The sequence below is a fragment of the Durio zibethinus genome, chromosome 19 (assembly GCF_047325235.1).
Source record: "Durio zibethinus cultivar Kanyao isolate XHJ-2024 chromosome 19, ASM4732523v1, whole genome shotgun sequence".
NCBI lineage: Eukaryota > Viridiplantae > Streptophyta > Magnoliopsida > Malvales > Malvaceae > Durio > Durio zibethinus.
Genome location: NC_143180.1, coordinates 6,227,479 through 6,246,210, shown reverse-complemented (window position 1 = coordinate 6,246,210; position 18,732 = coordinate 6,227,479). Strand labels below are relative to the sequence as shown.

Here is an 18,732-nt window from a genome sequence, read left to right as displayed (position 1 = left end):
CTGCTGAAAGGAGCTTTTTTAGATGAAATTTTTAAAGTTGTCGAGCCTCTACTGATAGAAACTTTTTACAGATGAAATTTTAAAGTTGTTGAGCCTCTGCTGAGACGAGCTTTTTTCAAGATGAAAATTTTTAAAAGTATTGAGCCTCTACTGAGAGGAGTCTTTTCAAGATAAGAATTTTTAAAGTTGTCGAACCTCTGCTGAGAGGAGCTTTTTTAGATGAGATTTTTAAAGTTGTCGAGCCTCTGCTGAGAAGAGCTTTTTATAGATAAAAATTTAAAGTTGTTGAGCCTCTACTGAAAGAAACCCTTTTCAAGATGAGAATTTTTAAAATTGTCAAGCCTCTGCTGAGAGGAGCTCTTTCAAGATGAGAATTTTTAAAATTATCAAGACTCTACTAAAATGAGCTTTTCCAATATGAGAGATTTTTTTTTAAGTTGTTGAGCCTCTGCTAAGATGAGCTTTTTCAAGAGAATTTTAAAGTTGTTGAACCTCTGCTTAGAGGAACCTTTTAAATGTTGCTGAACTTCTTGAGCCTTAAAAAAAAATTTTTTTTTTTGCTCAATTTTTTTTCTTTCAGAACAAAATGGTTGTTTATTTGTCTTTGCCTTATTCCTGATTCTTAGAAATAGGCAAAGAAGGACAGCTGTAAACATCATTTTTTAAATTATTATTACTTTTTCTTTTTTCTACTTTTTTTCATATCCGATTCGATTTGACAAGATCTAGTGCATTAAATGCACTATCACCAAAGTCCATAATCTCAGCAGTCGCCACCAACGGCAGCCACTTATCATGCATGGCAAGCATGAATTTTTAGTTGAAAAAAATAAGATTCGAATCCGAGAAGATCTGAGATTTGAATCTCAAAAAGCTTTATAAATAGAGCTTGTTATCTACAAACAAAATGAGGAAATGAGGAATCGAAAAAAACTACAAAATTTTTATAAAAAAAAAGCTTTCTGTAAAAAAAATATTTTACAAAAACAAAAAAGGCAGAAACAGTCCCCTAGAATGGGGAACCCAACACCAAAAAAATATACCTGCAAAAAAATAAAAAATCAAGTCATAGTACCAAAAAAAAATTTTTGGCTCAAACTTCTAAGCCAGATCTACGCTGTTTGGGGCACATCTAGGTGAAACAGAGGCTGGATCTATGTTTAAGGGGGTGAGAGGAACATTTACTCTCTTTTGGGATTTTTCGACCACCAGTGAATAACGAACAGTAGCAGTGATGGTGGTCGATCGGTCCCCCTGGGTTTTTGTCTGAGAGAGAAAAGGAGAAGTTTTTTTTTAGAGAGGGGAAGAAATGAATGAAAAAAAAATTTAAACTTTTATATAAAAGACCAATAGCCAAAACGACGCTGTTTCAATAAATACCCAAAACGGTGTCGTTTTGGGACCTGAAGATCCGCGCAACAGACCAGACAACTCGTTCTCCCTTTTGACCCTCGATCGGTCCAAGTGAACCGGATCAGATCGTCACTGAACTGCCAAATTGCCCAGACCAGCACCGAACCGACCGAACCAGTCCAGACCCCCGTTGACCGGTCCGGTTTAGGTAAAAAAAATTTTTTTTGAATTTTTTTTTATATTATTTATATTATTTTAATTATTATTATTATTGTTATTATTATTTATGCATGTAAAAATGTTTAAATTTAACAAAATAAATTTCTATTGTTTTATAATATTAATTAATATAATAAAAAATAAAGAAAAAGAAATTTTTATCCGACGATGAGATTCAGAGGTACTCCGAGTAGTGATACCTATGAAATCTCTAAGTGAAAATTTTTTTTTTAATACTATTAGTACATTAGAGTATTTATAAAAAAAAATTTCAATACAATAAATTTTTTTTCTTACAAAATAACAAAAAATTAATTAATATACTAAAAAATAATAATATAAATAAGGAAAAAAAATTTTTATCCAATGATGGGATTTTAAAAGTATTTCGATTAGTAATGCTTTACGAAATCCCTATATGAGAAGATTTTTTTAAAATATTATCAATGTATTGAAATATTTATAGAAAAACTTCAATACAACAAAAAAAAAATTTTTCTTCAAAATTAAAAATAAAAAAATTAATAAAATTTTTTTAAAAAAGAGAATAAAATGTGTGCATCAACATGTTATTATTTGCATTGCGTACATGACATAATTTTTTACAAAAAATAAATTCAGACCTCCAAAGATAAGATTCTAAGGTATTCCAATAAGTGATGCCTAAGAAATCTCTATGTGAAAAAAAGTTCTTCTAATGTTACCAACGTACTGAAACATTTTAACAATTATTTCGATAAAAAAGCTTTAATTTATTTTTCTCGAATAATATTTGAATATAAAGACAATAAATAAAAAATAAAAAAATCAAGAAAGTTAATTTTCAAACACCGAAAATAGAACTATTTTTTATCAAAATAAAAGGATAACACGTAGTTAATTGATATCGTTTTAAACGGGCGTTGTGGGGATGCTAATTCTTCCCCACACGTAACCGACTCTCGAACCTAGACTGTTGCGCAGACCCTAAAATTATCTTTTTAATAAATTTTAATTAATTTTAAGATTTCATTAAAATGATATGTTTTAGTAGATGGCCAATCGCACATAATCAAAAAAAATTGATGGCGACTCTATTATTTTTTATTATGTTTTCAAATTTATCGGATGGACACAAAACCGTTACGATAAAGAGTTATGCCACATGAGTTTATATTCTTTTTATTCAAATCATGCCATATAATTAATTATTAAAAACAGTGAATAAGTTATTACACATCATATGTGATAATTAAATGGTAAATATTTATTTTAATATATTAATTAATTATTTTATAATAAATAATTGATTTTTTCAATAATATAATTATGTAATATAATTTGAATAAAATATATATATACTGACATAATCATTTCATACAATGTTTTTTCTATTTCATTGTAATTATATATATATATATATTTCTAGTTTATAAATGACATTTTAACGGTTAAAACTTAAAGCCCTTTTTCTTAAAAATTTTAGATTTGAATCTTGGGACGGAATGGAGGAAATTATCTTCCTTTTGTGTAGTTTAAGCTTGGTATGTACAAAATAAATAAATAAAACATGACAAAAAAACATGATATTATATTTAAAATTTAAAAACCAAGTGGAATTCATGTGAAGTTAAGGAATTATAAAAAAAATATAATTAATTATATCATTAATAAAATTTTTTACTTTGAAAAAAAAATGTTATATCATAATTTGGCTCAAATATAGATGTAAAAAGAGTCGATTAATCTTTCTTTCTAAAAAAAAAAAAAAAAAAAACATTTAATTAATCGACAATATTCTTTTTTTTTCACAATAATTAAGTGACAATAGTTTAACATACTTTTAACAAAACGATGGCATATAACTTTTAACTCTAGTTATTTTATAGATGAATTAAAAATCCCTCTTGCTACTCGAATTAATTAATTAATTTATTTTATATATTGACAATTGTTAATAGAATAATTTGTATTAAAATTTGTACTAATTATATGTTTTCGCTAATTTTCTTTGATGTCAAAATCACTACAGTTTTATCATAGAGGCCTTTGTCACCAAACCAATCAATTGTTTATGGAAAATGCTTCGCATAACATAATTCCGACTTTTGATTGAATATTTACTGTTTATGAACTTTATTTAAGTCAACTAAAAAAAATTGAACCATCTTTAATGAATTCCTAACATAGATGACTTTTACTATTAGGATTAATATTAATAATTATTATACATGCACTTGAATAATGTTTTATTCAATGATAAATGTATCGGCTCAAAGACTAAGGTAGGTTCGATTTGGAATATAAAAAAATTAATTAATATCAATGGATACACAAGATTAATTAGTCAATAACAATTTATTAACATTATAATTTGAATGAATTTACTATGATTACCCAAACAAACTATATCTATAAAATATATATCAAGTTTTTTGAAGGTAATATGTTTTAATAGTTGCCTAACTATAACCTAACAATTTAATTATGAATGACTGCGTTTTTAATGTTAATAAACATAGCTTTCTACATTTTTAGTTGGGCTATTGAGTACTGGCTACTATTGCCATCCATTATGAACATTAAATTTTTATATTCCATCCGTCCCAAAGTTTTTGTTTATCTATTGATTTTTATGAATTTTTTTAAAAAATTAATTTTAACGTATTTAATGTTAAATTTTTAATTTTTTATAAAATAAATATTTTATAATTTTTAATATGAAAAAGGTAAAAAAATAATTTTAAAATATAAAAAGTAAACCTTATATATATCTTTATTTTTTTGTTTAGATAATTTTATTTTGGTAACTGACAAAGAAAGTGTGCTTTTTTTTTATTACCTAAGTTCAAAGAAACCATGAGTAAGGAGGCGGCTGTTAACGGCTTAGCGGGGGGGCTTGAACCCCAACTAAGGCCAAAATAATTTTGAAATCATTTGTTTTATATCAAATCCAAAAAAAATTCTTACTGATTTAATTTATTTGTTATTCAAATTAATATTGATTTTATCAGTTACCTTGTTATACTAGAGATTTTTAATAATAAATATTTTGAAAACTCGTTTACATAATTAAAAAAGAAATTAATGATTGAATGATAATTTAGTTGTGTATATTAAAAAATTTATTCAAAAATATAGATAATGAAGATATTATATAAAACTTTGTTATGAATAATTGTAAAAATTTTAATAATTATGACTTACATATGAAAGTTTTAATTTATTATTATTATTATTTAAAGAATTTAATATAATTAAATTAATCCCCCACAAGATAAAATTTAGATTTTGTTATTAATAATAAAAATATTTTTTTATAAATTCATCAAATTCAATATAAATAATATTATTGAAATCAATAAAAAAAATATACTTATTAAGCCGTTTAAAAAACAATTCTTAATCCAAACAATAGCTTTTCCTGCCAACCTTCACTACAAGTCTTTTTCATTTATACAAATTATGGAACTGTCAGAGGCTGACACCCATTCTCCAGCCCGTGATAATTGGAACTTTTCTGTGTGTGATTATGGGGATTTTAGGTGAAATAAAAAGAACAAAAAAAAAATTATTATTTCTTAAATTTTTTTTTTTTATTAAGAAAGTAAGAAAGGAAAAGCCAGAAAATCTTTGCATGAATCTTGGCAATCTTTCGAAGAACTCTGGATTGAGGAATCAAAAATATCTGAGGAGAATCATCCACTTGGATGCTTTCACTGCCAATTTTCCTTTTTAAACAAAAAGACAATATCTCCTTCGTCGGTACCCGTGGCTTTGACGATTACATGTACTTCGGTCGTAACCAATCTGAAGACAAAACACATGTTTTAATTTATTAAACAAATAATAATATAGTATGATTAATAGTACTACTAGTTCCTAAAAAGTAAATAGCACTAGTTTATTTTTTAAAATTGAAAAATTAGAATTAATCTTTAAATGATATATAATAAGTAATTATATGTCGCATATTTAAAATAATTTTAATAAATAGTTATCGATAAAATTTAAATTTAAAATTTTTTATTAAAAAAATAAAATTTAATTAATTAAATCAATCACTCATCGATTATATGTATTACTTTCACGAATAAATATTTTAATAATACTTTTGAAATGTATACATTTTATGTAATATTTGTGATTCATTGCTAAAATTTAGAATTTTTATTTTCATTGATCATTATTTAATTTAAGTCAATTATAAATATAAAATAATATATTCCTTTATAAAAAGTTATTTTTTATGACATAATTTCATTTCATTCATTTTAAAAATTGAAGTTAAATTCTCAAAGATGAAACATTAAGCTCTACCAAATTGTATATAACTCTTTAGGGACATAAAAATATATAAATATAATAAAATGTTAACGGTTACTATAAATAATGATTAAGTCAATATTTATAAAAAAAAATATTATTAATATATTTTCTTTTCATCATTATTAAATCATATAATCAAATGTTCAAGTGCAAATAGTAACAGTGTTATTATTTATAATAATATTTTTATATTAAATATGCTTAGTTGACATATAATATCTGATTTTTAATGTTCTTATATTTTTTTGAAGAAGCTAATGTTCTTATATTAAATAAGTTAACAAAAAAAATAATATTGTGAATTCCAATATATTGAGTGACCTTAAACACTTTTAAAATTAATTAAAATATTATTTATAATAAAATTTTTTTAAATAAAATAATTCATAATTAATAATTAATATAATAATTTCAATGTTTTGAAAAGAGATATTTACTTAATATAACAACATGCGTTCATAAAATTTTTATTATTATTCTCATAATAAAATAATGCATTAATTAATAAACATTTGCAACTAAAATGATTAGCAATCATTTTCACCCAATTGTCCATTCTAATCAATTCTTAACTATTACTCTTTGATGACGTGTGCAAATCAAAACTTTGAAATTTCTTCTTGAATTTACCATATAACCCTTCTATTATCTTACACTTATTACATAATTTTTTGTCTAATTTATACTAATTAATGTTTATAGTGTAGATTTTATAAAAAAAAAAAAATGTTTATAGTATAGATAGAAATAAGCAAAACCAAAATTATAATTTTGCAATTTTTTTTTCAAGAAGTAGAATTGGAATTAAATGATTCAAGAGCATATCATAATGCAAACATTATCCTAAGACAAAATTTTGGAATTAAAATGAAGAAAATAAATCATAAATTTGTAATACTAAAATATGAAACATATATTAAATTAAGATGAACATAAAATTTAAACCAACATTTTATAATATGAAATTCACAACGATAATGCCTCAAACTTTTTAAAATTGTAATTTTTAAAAAAGAATATATACACTAATAAGAGTTTTAATAATACTTGTTAAATTACTATTAACTACCAACTATTACATTTAAATATTTAATACAGATATTATTGTAAATAGTATAATAATTAACCTTAAAATAGCAAAACTATTTTTAGTAATAACTTCTAAAAAAAAATTTTTAAGGAGAATTTAGTAATTTAATATATGAAAGACAATTATATCATGTTCTGTTTCTTGATTACCGCTTCCAAAATAGCAGAAACAAACAAAAACAAAGTTTGAAGGGAAAACTTAAAAAGAAACAAGGAAACAGAAAAAAAAAAAAAATAGTTCCTTGCAAATTTCAAAGCAGACTGGTTTTCCCTCAATTCGATTCTCTGATTCCCTTAGTTGGGATCAGAGGATCAACTTTTTTTTTTTCCTCAAAATCTTCATTCAAAAGCCGTAAAGAAATAAAATAAAAATCAGAGCCATGCAATAAATATTGTTCACTGAAGTTGGAAGAAAAACAACTTCTTTGGAAAAGATCAGATTGTAGAAAGGATTGGAGTTTGGTTTTCGATTGATTTGAAGAAATGGGTATCTCTCAGAATGAGGCAAAAATGGAAGGTTGGTTATATATAATACGTTCCAATCGTTTTGGCTTACAATTCTCACGCAAACGTTACTTCATTCTTCAAAACAATGTTCTCAAGAGCTTTAAAGCAATTCCCATTTCTGATAAAGAGGTAACACGTTTTTCTTCTTTTTTTTTTGTTTGTTCCTTTTATGTTTCATATTTCTTTTCTATTCTTTTTGTTTTATTGATTGAATTTCGGTTTTGATATGCTTTGATAAGACCCCATTTTGCAGCATGTAAAAATGTTTTTTGTATTTTTATATGTTGTTGGTTTGATGAAAATTTCTTTTTTTTTAATATATAATTCGGCAAATGTATGTTTATTTGATCATTTTATACATTGAATACGTAGATCCGTATACATATATAGTACATGCATATATATATGTATAATATTCAAGATTTTAACTTTGTTTTGATTGGTTGGTGTTTGATTTTGGTAGCCTATATTTGGTAAGTTTTGATTCTTGTGTTTGAGGAAAAAAAAAATGAATCCAGTCATTATATCTTATGGCTGGTTTCTTGATGACTACTACGGGAAGCAAGCAATAAAACCAATCATTTGCAGAGTAATAATAAGGCAGAGGACTATGAGTTCATTAAGGATAACTGTATTCATCAATTTAGAACTTTTTTTTCTTTTTAAATTCTAATGAAGGTTATAACGAAACCTCTATATTATAATTGCAGAGTTATCATAGGATTTATAGATTTTTTTTAGAAATTTTAGTGAAATCTTTTATGGTTATGAGGTTTTTTTAAGCTAAGATATTGATGAACTGGAAATCAATACTACTGATCTCTGAAGTATTTCTTTTCAATTTTATTTTTTTATGACAAAATAATCTCCTAATTTGAAATTATGTTACATGTTTCACAATGAAAATATGAGTTGAGAAATTATGCACTTTTTGAATGTACAACTGGCACATAAGTTTCGCCACTTGAATTGTGGAATTCTTTGTAGCCAACCCCTCCCAGAAAGAAGGGGGAGGGATGTAGAGAGAAGTGGAGGTTCTTTGAACTTGGTTGTTCTATGTAAGGAACTTCGAGGAACTGTTATGCTTTGGTGGAATAACATTCATTACATGTTGTCTCTGGTGATTTTTGAGAATGTCTACACATAAGAATTCTTGGGATCAGGTGCAGTTCATCAGAGTGAAATTTTGGTCATTTCTAGTTTTGGTAATGTAAAACAAAACAGAATCACTTTAGACGAGTGGAGGTGAGATTAGTCATGTGGTGATGACCTAATGCGATGGATTGACCAAGACAACGTAGAAGACACTGAGAATCCTGCTGCATATGGATATAGTTCCAGTGGAACTTAGTGACTGAATTTTCTTCTTTCTTCCAATTTAATAAGTGCCACTGAGATTTGGTGTTTTCAGCCCTTGCATATATAAAACCTTAAGCTTCGTCTCTGGAACTTGGTTGGCCACAAAGTCAGACCTTGGTGTGCACCAACTACCAACTCCTTCCTGTAATTTAGAAATTCCATCTACAATGAGTAAGGAACCAGTATTGGGGTCCTAAATGAATGGTAGGATTTGGCTTACTGGAGAACGTTGCTCATATCTTGTCATGAAAAATTTACCATACTGGATCAAACAGGAAAGCATACAAGCATAATTCTGATTAAAGCTGCAATTCCATAAGATAGCAGATATGATTGAAGATAACAAAAAAGGGCAAGGATGAAGTTGTGAAGGGAGTAATGTAGTGAAGGATGCTTTGGAGGATGAAGGGCAGAAGGTTTGCAAGTAACATCTAAAATGACTAATGCTTGATCTCAAGTACCACTTCCAAACATCTTTTGCCATAATCATGTATAAATAGTTTTTTTTATAGATTAACTAGGCCTCCGTAATTGAAATACAAGAAATCTACCAATTTCATCCCATTTCATATGTAATATCAGCTGAATCAAAGTGTAATTATTTGTAATTTTGCAATATCAGCTAGGATATTTGATCTATCTGAAACTCCTCTTTCGCAGGAGCCAGTTAGACGTGCAATAATAGATACATGCATTCGGGTTACAGACAATGGAAGGGAGAGCATTAACAAAAAGGTGTGATTATTAAATCCCTTATTTATATTCCATACATATTTCTTTTTTGGTGCTGCAACATTGATATTTAATGCTTATGAAGTGTTTACCACATGCAGGACTTCTTCATTTTCACCCTTTACAGTACTTCAGATCATAATGATCAGCTTAAGGTGTGTAAACTGCGAGCTGTTTTTATTTATTTTGAAATCAAATTAGCAAGCAAGTCATTCTAATACCTAAACTTTACAGTTAGGAGCATGTAGTTCAGAGGAAGCAGCGATATGGATTCATTGCTTGAAGGATGCTGCATTAAAGGTTTAACAAAATCAACTTACAATCTGTGAGTTTAATGGTTACTTTTATGATGAAAGCCTTATTTTTTATAATTTCTTTTCAGGAGTCTCCAGGTCAAGCAAAGAATTTTGTAGGTTCTCCCAAGAAGAGATGGCCATCTCTGAGGTAATTATAGTTGAAATCTCCTGATTTGATTTACAATATCTTTGGAGTTTTAGGTCTAAGAAAATGTTGAAAAGCTTTTAAATGACTACACTTTAAACAGATAGAGAGAATCTCTATAACATTTTTGGCTTCTTGATTCCTATTTCCTAAAACAGAAGCATGTTCAAACTATTAGCATGTACATGTGCAGTTGTTTGTTTAGTATTCTTGAAATGATTTCCTAAATAATGCGACACTAAACTCATTTGAGATAATGAATTTTTCTGTTGTTATGTTGAAATATGTTATAACTTTTAATGGACAAGTGAATACAGTTAAATTTATCTTGCAGTGTGAAGTATGCAATTACCCTATATTTTCCTTATTTAGTTTGTTAGTATGTATATATTTTAAATAGCATATTCCTGCACCAACAGATTGGGTAATACAAAGACAACACACAGCAAGAACGCTGTCAATTGGCCCTTTCTCTCATCTGTTCATACTGAAGCAATGACATCTGATGTTATTGCACCTTCACCTTGGAAAATATTTGGTTGTCAGAATGGTAAGAATTTAAGCTCCTGATCACATGAAAAGTGGATAAAGGCATGCATCATTGACAATGACAAATCATGTTGCTAACACAGGATTACGGCTTTTCAAAGAAGCAAAAGATGGCGATTCCCGCGGAAGGGTAGGTTGCTATTTAGACACTATTCATGATTGTGGTACTCGATCTTTTTTGCATTTATTTGGCTGAAGAAACTTCTTGTTCTCAGCATTGGGATGATCATCCGGCAATAATGGCTGTTGGTGTGGTTGATGGGACCTCGGAGGCCATTTTCCGTGCACTCATGTCTCTTGGCCCCTCAAGATCAGAGTACGATTGCTGCAAATTTACCTCTCATTGGAGTTTCATTATCATTTCCTTCCATTCTTAGTCATACTTATCATAGAAATGCTCATCCATCTTAGTATCAACTGTTGACTGTCCATATATATATATATATATACACACTGTTGATAAAAATTCTGAATTGCTTAATAACATAGCAACACCATTTTATTAACTTCATTTTCAAATAAGGAAAGCAGTTGAGTCCTAGATTTGGGAGGGTACACCTGGTTTTCTCAAACGTAATTGAACTTTTATCAATTTCCTAACTGTAGTAATTTGCATTCAAACCAATCATCACACACTCTAAATAATACTGTAGCAAGGTCTAGTTTTCTGATCATACTAGATGCAATTTGATTAAACAACACCTCAAATGCAATATCTGTCCAAATGAACTATTCCAATTCTGGATGTTAAATAATCAATCGTCTTGCAGATGGGACTTCTGCCTCTATCGTGGCAGTGTGGTTGAGCACCTTGATGGTCATACAGATATTATTCACAAGAACTTATATAGTGACTGGCTACCTTGGTTAGATTCTATGCCCTCTTGAACAGAATTCACTTTTTATATTTTGAATTGATCACAGAAGTTGTTGCAGGGGGATGAAACGGAGAGATTTATTACTTCAACGCTATTGGAGAAGAGAGGATGATGGCACATACGGTACTAAACTCTAAAGGAAATTCATGAAGTTTTGGAATTGTTATTTTCTAACTTACCTTCTATATCTGTTCTTGTCACAGTGATTCTGTACCACTCCGTGTTTCACAAGAAGTGTCCACCTCAAAGTGGCTATGTCCGAGTTATCCTAAAAAGTAATGTTTGCTTTAGATTATGAATTTAAAAAGTTCATTCTCCTCTGATTAATGCATTTGAATCAGTTTTCTGGTTAAACCTAGGGAATCATCATTTGGATGGTAAAATTATATAAACCCTCACATGCAATCTTCACTAACTGCACTAACTTATTCAGCTTCCTTAATCTTCAATTGTTGGCCATGCTTCAGATTATAAATCATATTCTTTTTCTTTTTTTTTTTTTTTTGGACAATGCAAATTGGATGATTTACTCACAGTCACTTCTATAGTTTGACAACTAGAACAACAATAGTGTTTTGAAAGCTAGAGGAACTAATATGCATATGAACCATTTTATAATGTCATATAGATATTTCTTTTCCTTTGCAAATGGAAATTGGAGGAGCCACTTGTCTCCTTTTAACTTGTCAATGGAAATCATTCTAGCTCATATGCTACATTGCTAGCTTCTATATAGAACTCAAATTTTTATCATTTTATGCCAATTCATATATTCTTTATGTTAACAATAATCACAATTTATTTTGAACATCAAAATAAGTCAAATTCAATCATAAGGAGAACAAATTAGCCCAAATGTAGCTCGAATCATAAAATATTAAGCACAGGTGAAATTTGTACTTGTGGAGCTCTTTCTAACCATATATGTCCTGCTAGCTCAAATCTTTTAAAATTTTGATAATTTTGATTGACAAACGCCTGCTTCTGACTGCTTTCTTGAAGCTTCAACATTAACTTTAAGATGCTTGTAAAGATGCAGACTATAGAAATGGGGTGATGGCAAGAAATCATTGAAATAGGCATTACTTCAAGACCTGCTGTGTTGGCTGTTCATTTTACTTGACTAGTCGTAAAACCGTACTCAACTTTTTTGTATATTGCATAGCTCACTTCATTATTCATCTCCCAATTCCATGGTCCGAAACATGATTGTACTTATCTGGTTTGGATTTTTGCTCTGCCTTTTGAACTTCTCCATATGAAAATACATAGGCGGGGGATATGTTGTCAATCCAGTGAACCAGGGAAAACAGTCACTTGTGAAGCACATGCTTGCTATTGATTGGAAGTTCTGGAAGTTATATCTCAGCCCATCAGCAGCTAGATCCTTGACAATTCGTATGCTTGAGAGAGTTGCAGGTTTCCCTCTACTCGTTAATAATAGTTGCACACATCTTTCCTGGTAGGTTTTTTTCATCAATGTTTTAGTGCACTTAACATTTGCAGCCTTAAGGGAGCTGTTCAAAGCCAAACAAGGAAATTATTCTCCTGAATGCTTGTCTAGGGAGTGGCTAAGGGATACAAACTTGCCTCAAAATGAAAAAGAGGATAAGATTGGCACCCAAAGCCCCAAACAGATAATTAAGACTGAGGAGGATAATTTAATTGAGAATGAGGTGGAAAAACCACCATCTGGGTGTGTAAATCTAATGGGCCTGAATGAAGCACCTGATGAGTTCTTTGATGTTCCAGAAGCATCTGAATTCACAGAATATGATCGGTTGGAGAGCGAGTGGTCTACTGAAACAAGTTCAGAACTGCTTCCCCCGGTACTCACTCCAGTCCCTAAGATTAAATTCTTGCTTTTGCAAGTAACTTTTATGAATTATCTGGAATTTGGTTCAGTGCTTTATCTTCCTATCTTACTTGAAAGTTGTCTTCTATTTCTTCATTCTAAGCTCATTTGTTTTCTTGTTATTAAAACACGAATCGAGAGAGGAAGAGAGGCCATTGAAGTAATGGCTATTCTCTCCCTTTTGTAATCTACAACTATAGCTCAATGGTTTTGGCCTGTGTTTTAATGCTTTACCTCCATATGAACTTCAGTAACTTGACCAGATGCTGACTATTCATATATCTTGAAAAATACCAAAATTTGGAAGCTGAATTTGATATGGTTTTGAGTAGCATAAACTGTATAGGAGCCTGTTTTTGCTGCATTTTCCATGTAACTGTCAATGGAATTGGATGACCTTAAGCGTCTACAAATCACACCCTTCTTAAAAAATACATACTGAACTTATACAAGCTAGACTCTGGAAATTCTACTATAGTTGGCAAGAAACTTGGTTGGTCAATATGGCAATGCAGTTGTGAGATAGGATTTTTCTCTCAATATTGACTTTAGCCAAGCCCATGTGTTTCAAGCTGATCAGAGTAAGAAGGACTTTCACTCCCTCCTATGTCATCCTTGATCAGTATTACAAAATCATTCAATGAAATTTATTTCACATTGTGCTCAAAACCAATTTGTGTCTTCAACTGCCAAATGTGACTTTGCAAAGGAACTTTATATCATACTTATTGACTTATACAATCCATGAACGGTTTTTTTTTTTTTCCACAATGATGCATGCAGAATGTACAACCATCAAAATTAACATCAGCAGCTGGTTTAGTGAGAAAGTTGCATGATCTTGCAGGTGAGTTCAATTATGCTAGCCAAAGTTCTTGAGATAATTGGTTGATCAAATGCATCTTAGCTGTTTCTAAATTATTATATTCTGATTATCAAGTGTTCAACCTTATTCATACTGCAGTTCAAAAGAAGGGTTACTTGGACTTACAAGAGGTGGCTAGGGAAGACAGCATACTCTACCCCTATGGAAACTCTCTCCAAAAGGACCCAACCTGTACTTTACCTTGCAGTTGGTCTGCTGGTGATCCTTCCTCGTTTTTGATACGTGGTAAAAATTACCTAAAAGACAACCAAAAGGTATTCATTCACTTCTGTTTTGTTTTCAAAATGTAGACTGGTTATTTGGAATTTCCACAACCTTTCTAATTGATGTTCTTTCACTATAACCTTATAATTATTCAATTGTATAGACACAATGAGACACATACATGTAGGCATACATCTATCTGTGCATATGGCATGCTCAAATGCATAGATACATACATACATAAATGTTTGTGTGTACCTATGTAAATAATTACATATCCATACATGCCAAAAACTCTATGCTGTACCAGTCTTTTAGTATTAAAGAAAGTCCTTGCTGATTGGGATTTGGCCCATTGGTAGGAACTGTGATGTTAACGAGTAAATTTACATTCTAACGTGACGAAAAGTTCAAAGACCTTTAAAAAATTCATGCGTAACTTGATAAATTTTGTGAACAAAGGAATGTCTAATTGATATGTTTAACTGTTAAATGCATGCATGATGAACTTTTATCTCTGGAAAGATGTCAGCATTAAGTCCTACGTTGTTTTCATTAATGCAGATTATTTTGTTGATGAGCAACAGATTTATCTTTTGATTTTCTAGTCGATATATATATTTTAGCTTGCACACACACCATATCTGATAGTAAATGTTGATGCTAGAAACAAATAGTTTGCCAGAAGTTAAACGTTTTTGGTATAAGATGGGGTGAAACGAGATTAGTTATAATTTGGCCCAAATTGAAGTTACAATATGGAGACTCTGCCACACAAACTGACGAAAGACAGCTTTTGAAGCAAGATTATTTCTGGAAATCATATTCTAGGAACCAACGTCAATGTTAGGGACTAAAGTTGAGTTGAGTTCACGTCAAACAGCTTCTTAATCCATAAAACTTGATCTTTCCAACCCCCAAAGTTGGACTTGAGAAACAAGAATTTATCCTTAATGCCGAGATATTGGTTTTAGGACTCCTTTAATTACACCCAATGACTTTTTCTGAAGATATGGTTTCTTGCTTTTCAAATCTTCAATTTTTTTTGTCTTTTACCTTCAATATATGTGCTAAATTTCTATTCTTTGTTGCAGATTAAGGCAACTGGAACCTTGATGCAAATGGTAGGGGCAGACTGGCTAATATCTGACAAACGTGAAGATGATCTGGGCAGCCGACTCGGTGGTATCGTTCAGGTTTGAACTGTAATTACGTGCATTATGTGCCAATTTCTAACAGCCAAGTCCATGTTATATGTTAAACATCTGTGGAAAACAGAGACAAACTGTTGGAAACAAATCGGCTATAGAAAATTAACTTTCTTGATATATTCATGCAGAAATATGCAGCACGCGGTGGACCAGAATTTTTCTTTATTGTCAATATGCAGGTTTGTTTGCATGTTTCATATTTTCAATTACTTTCATTGTTTTCATCAACAATCATATTATGATATATACTCCCCCACTATTGTGAATCAGATTCCGGGTTCGCCAATGAATACCTTAGCAATGTACTACATGATAAAAACTCCCTTGGAAGATCACCCCCTGCTATACAACTTTGTGAATGGAGATGATGCCTATAGGAACTCAAGATTTAAGCTAATACCTTACATTTCTAAGGTAACAAGCACTTTAATGCATTGCATTGCATAAAAGCTGTACTTGAGTTGTTTCAGCCTTTCTGGTTTCCTCCTTAGCATGCTGTTTACTCTATGTTTTGCCCAATAATTTGCCTCTTCAGGGATCATGGATAGTTAAGCAAAGTGTTGGAAAGAAAGCGTGCTTACTGGGTCAAGCTCTTGAAGCTCATTATTTTCGTGGGAAAAATTACTTGGAGGTAGATTTCCAAATACTCAACACTAAAGACAATATGACTTGTGAATGTCGATTGTTTTATTGCTTTTACCTGCTGATATATATTGCAAATGCTTTTACTTTCTGTAAGAAACTGATGCTGATATGCATTGCAAATGTTGATTTGCTTTTATCAAATTTTTAAAACTTGTCTTTTTTTACAAAATCAATTCTTCAGAACTCAGGAAAGTTACTAGGTAACTTGTTAAGCATTACCACTGCCATGGTATTTGGGTTTCTTTAATTCTTTGATTTGTTGTTTTGCTACTGTATGTTAACAGGTTGAAATTGATGTTGCATCTTCAACGGTGGCACGGGGTGTAGCTAATCTTGTTCTTGGATATCTTAACAATTTGGTCGTAGAAATGGCATTTGTGATACAGGTAAGACTTCTTCCTACATGTATAGGTTCATCTGAATGAAATTTTCTCTTAAGTTTCGAAACCATGGACTTTCCTTGAGTTACAAGCAAAGAAAGAAAAATGACTTGATTAGCTGGTATCCTGTACCTGATGGCTTTGATTATGATCCAAACTACCATTTCAGGGAAATACACAGGAGGAGCTTCCTGAAACCCTTCTCGGAACATGCCGGCTTAATCATCTTGATCAATCGAAAGCACTCCTAGCATTGCCATGATCTAGAGAAAAAAAAAAAAAAACACACACACACACACACACAAATGTTCATGTTTCCTTGTGAGGGAGAGATTGAGTCAAAATACCAAATCATGTATAGGTTTTTCAATTTTTCCCTACCATTCAATCAAATTAGAAAGTGAAAATATGAGTCCATTGTCTTTGATTCTTTGGTGGGGTAATATAATCTGTAAAGTGATTATTCCATAACCCATTGGCTCTTTTCTCAAATTTCTTCTTTGTAATGGGTAACATTTGAAAAATCTATAAGATGAGTGACAATAACTATCATATCAAAATTCAACAGAAATAATAGTTCAACTTTCCTAATATCCAATTCAATTTTGTCTGTCAAGCCTTGTCCTAAATTGATCCCAGTTCAATACTCCATCAATAGGAGTATTGTCTAACTTGTCAAAGCCTGACTATTCACAAATGGCATGAAAGTAATAAATAATGATTTGTAATTTTTTTAGCAGCTGGATAATGAAGCTGTCCAATATTTTTGCATTTCTCTTTTCTAAATAAAATAGAAACACATAATTAAAATGACAATTATTATTCTATACATGAGCAAGAGAATTTTTTTAACTTCATAAGAGAGATTAAATAGTTGACGCTATAATTGTTAAATCGATATATATATATATATATATATATGTGTATCACTTATAGAAATTTTATTTAAAAATTCAATATCATGTAGTGCCATAAAAATGATTTAAAATTAATTATAAATAATATATACATGTAAAATAAACAAAAATAAATAAAAAAATATAGTAATAAAATTAAGTAATTATGTGTCATAAATAGAAAGTATAGTTTTTCAAATTTTTGACATGCTGATTAATAGTGTAGTTTGAAATAAAAATTTTCGTATAATTTCATTAAAAGTCTAAAATTTTATCTTATTTATGTTCATAAGATTTTTTGTCAAAACTATTAAAATTACATTTTTAAGTAATTGAGCGTAATCAAATTTTAATTAGACTTGTTCCAATTCATTAAATGTATCAAAGTGTATCATATGTATGGTACGATATATATCAATTTACTTGCATACTGATAAATACATCATCAATTCATAATAAAATTAATTTTATAATGAATCAAGTTATAGAGTATCCTATAATTTTAACGACTACGATTGACATATGTTCATTTAATAATAATTAATTTACTAATTTTTATAAATATATCTTCATGAGGCACATGCTAAATCAATCTTTAATCTCATTTATAGAGCTTAAAATTTCACCATTGGAATACAAAATAATTTTCAAAATGGTAGCTATGTTATCCTTATAGTACCATTATATATTTTTTTTCTTTCTATATCACACAGTCATTTTCTCACAATTTCCATGGAAAAAAGCTCAAAAGTCTTTTTCTTGCGAAACTGCTATCCTTTTCTTGTCATTTCTCTTGTTAGGTTTAGCAAGGCAATTGCACCTCTGCAAATTTTTTTTCACATTCATTGTACCATTTGTACTCTTAAGTACAAGTCGCTGCAAACCATGTAACAAACATCAAATCACTTATGAAACATTATGGGCACATTTGCAACTTTGATGGAAACTTGACAAACTATTAATATAATATTTAACTTCCAACTGTTTCTTATTTTGTTTTATTTTTCTTTGTTTGATTATTTGTTTTGATAGAAAATTTAATAACCATGATTTAGAGTTTTAATTTAGTTGATTTATATAATTTATTTTAAAAAATAATATCCAAAAAATTTAATTAGAACTTAAATTTCATTAGCCACAATTTTTTTTTATTTTAAGTTGCAATATTTTTTATATAGAAAAATTTAAATGATCTTACTAAAATCAAATAGAATTTATTT

General features: G+C 29.4%; 1 protein-coding gene across 2 annotated transcripts; it reads left to right on the top strand.

Moving 5' to 3' along the window:
- The first annotated feature begins 7,125 nt into the window (after positions 1-7,125).
- On the top strand, positions 7,126-17,087 carry LOC111310315 (protein ENHANCED DISEASE RESISTANCE 2-like). 2 transcript variants are annotated; one of them, XM_022909639.2, is made up of 21 exons: positions 7,126-7,605; positions 9,496-9,570; positions 9,669-9,722; positions 9,802-9,867; positions 9,950-10,011; positions 10,428-10,558; positions 10,641-10,687; positions 10,773-10,873; positions 11,328-11,423; positions 11,494-11,558; positions 11,639-11,710; positions 12,708-12,854; positions 12,942-13,264; positions 14,074-14,137; positions 14,255-14,430; positions 15,475-15,576; positions 15,720-15,770; positions 15,862-16,005; positions 16,127-16,222; positions 16,521-16,622; positions 16,786-17,087. In XM_022909639.2, exons 1-21 carry the CDS (start codon positions 7,453-7,455, stop codon positions 16,876-16,878), a joined length of 2,220 nt encoding a protein of 739 aa, XP_022765374.2. In that variant the 5' UTR covers positions 7,126-7,452; the 3' UTR covers positions 16,879-17,087. The 2 variants fall into 2 exon arrangements, with proteins under 2 accessions (XP_022765374.2, XP_089604587.1); XM_089748461.1 differs by having other exon boundaries at positions 7,127-7,605; positions 12,708-12,897; positions 13,000-13,264.
- The last annotated feature ends 1,645 nt before the right edge of the window (positions 17,088-18,732 follow it).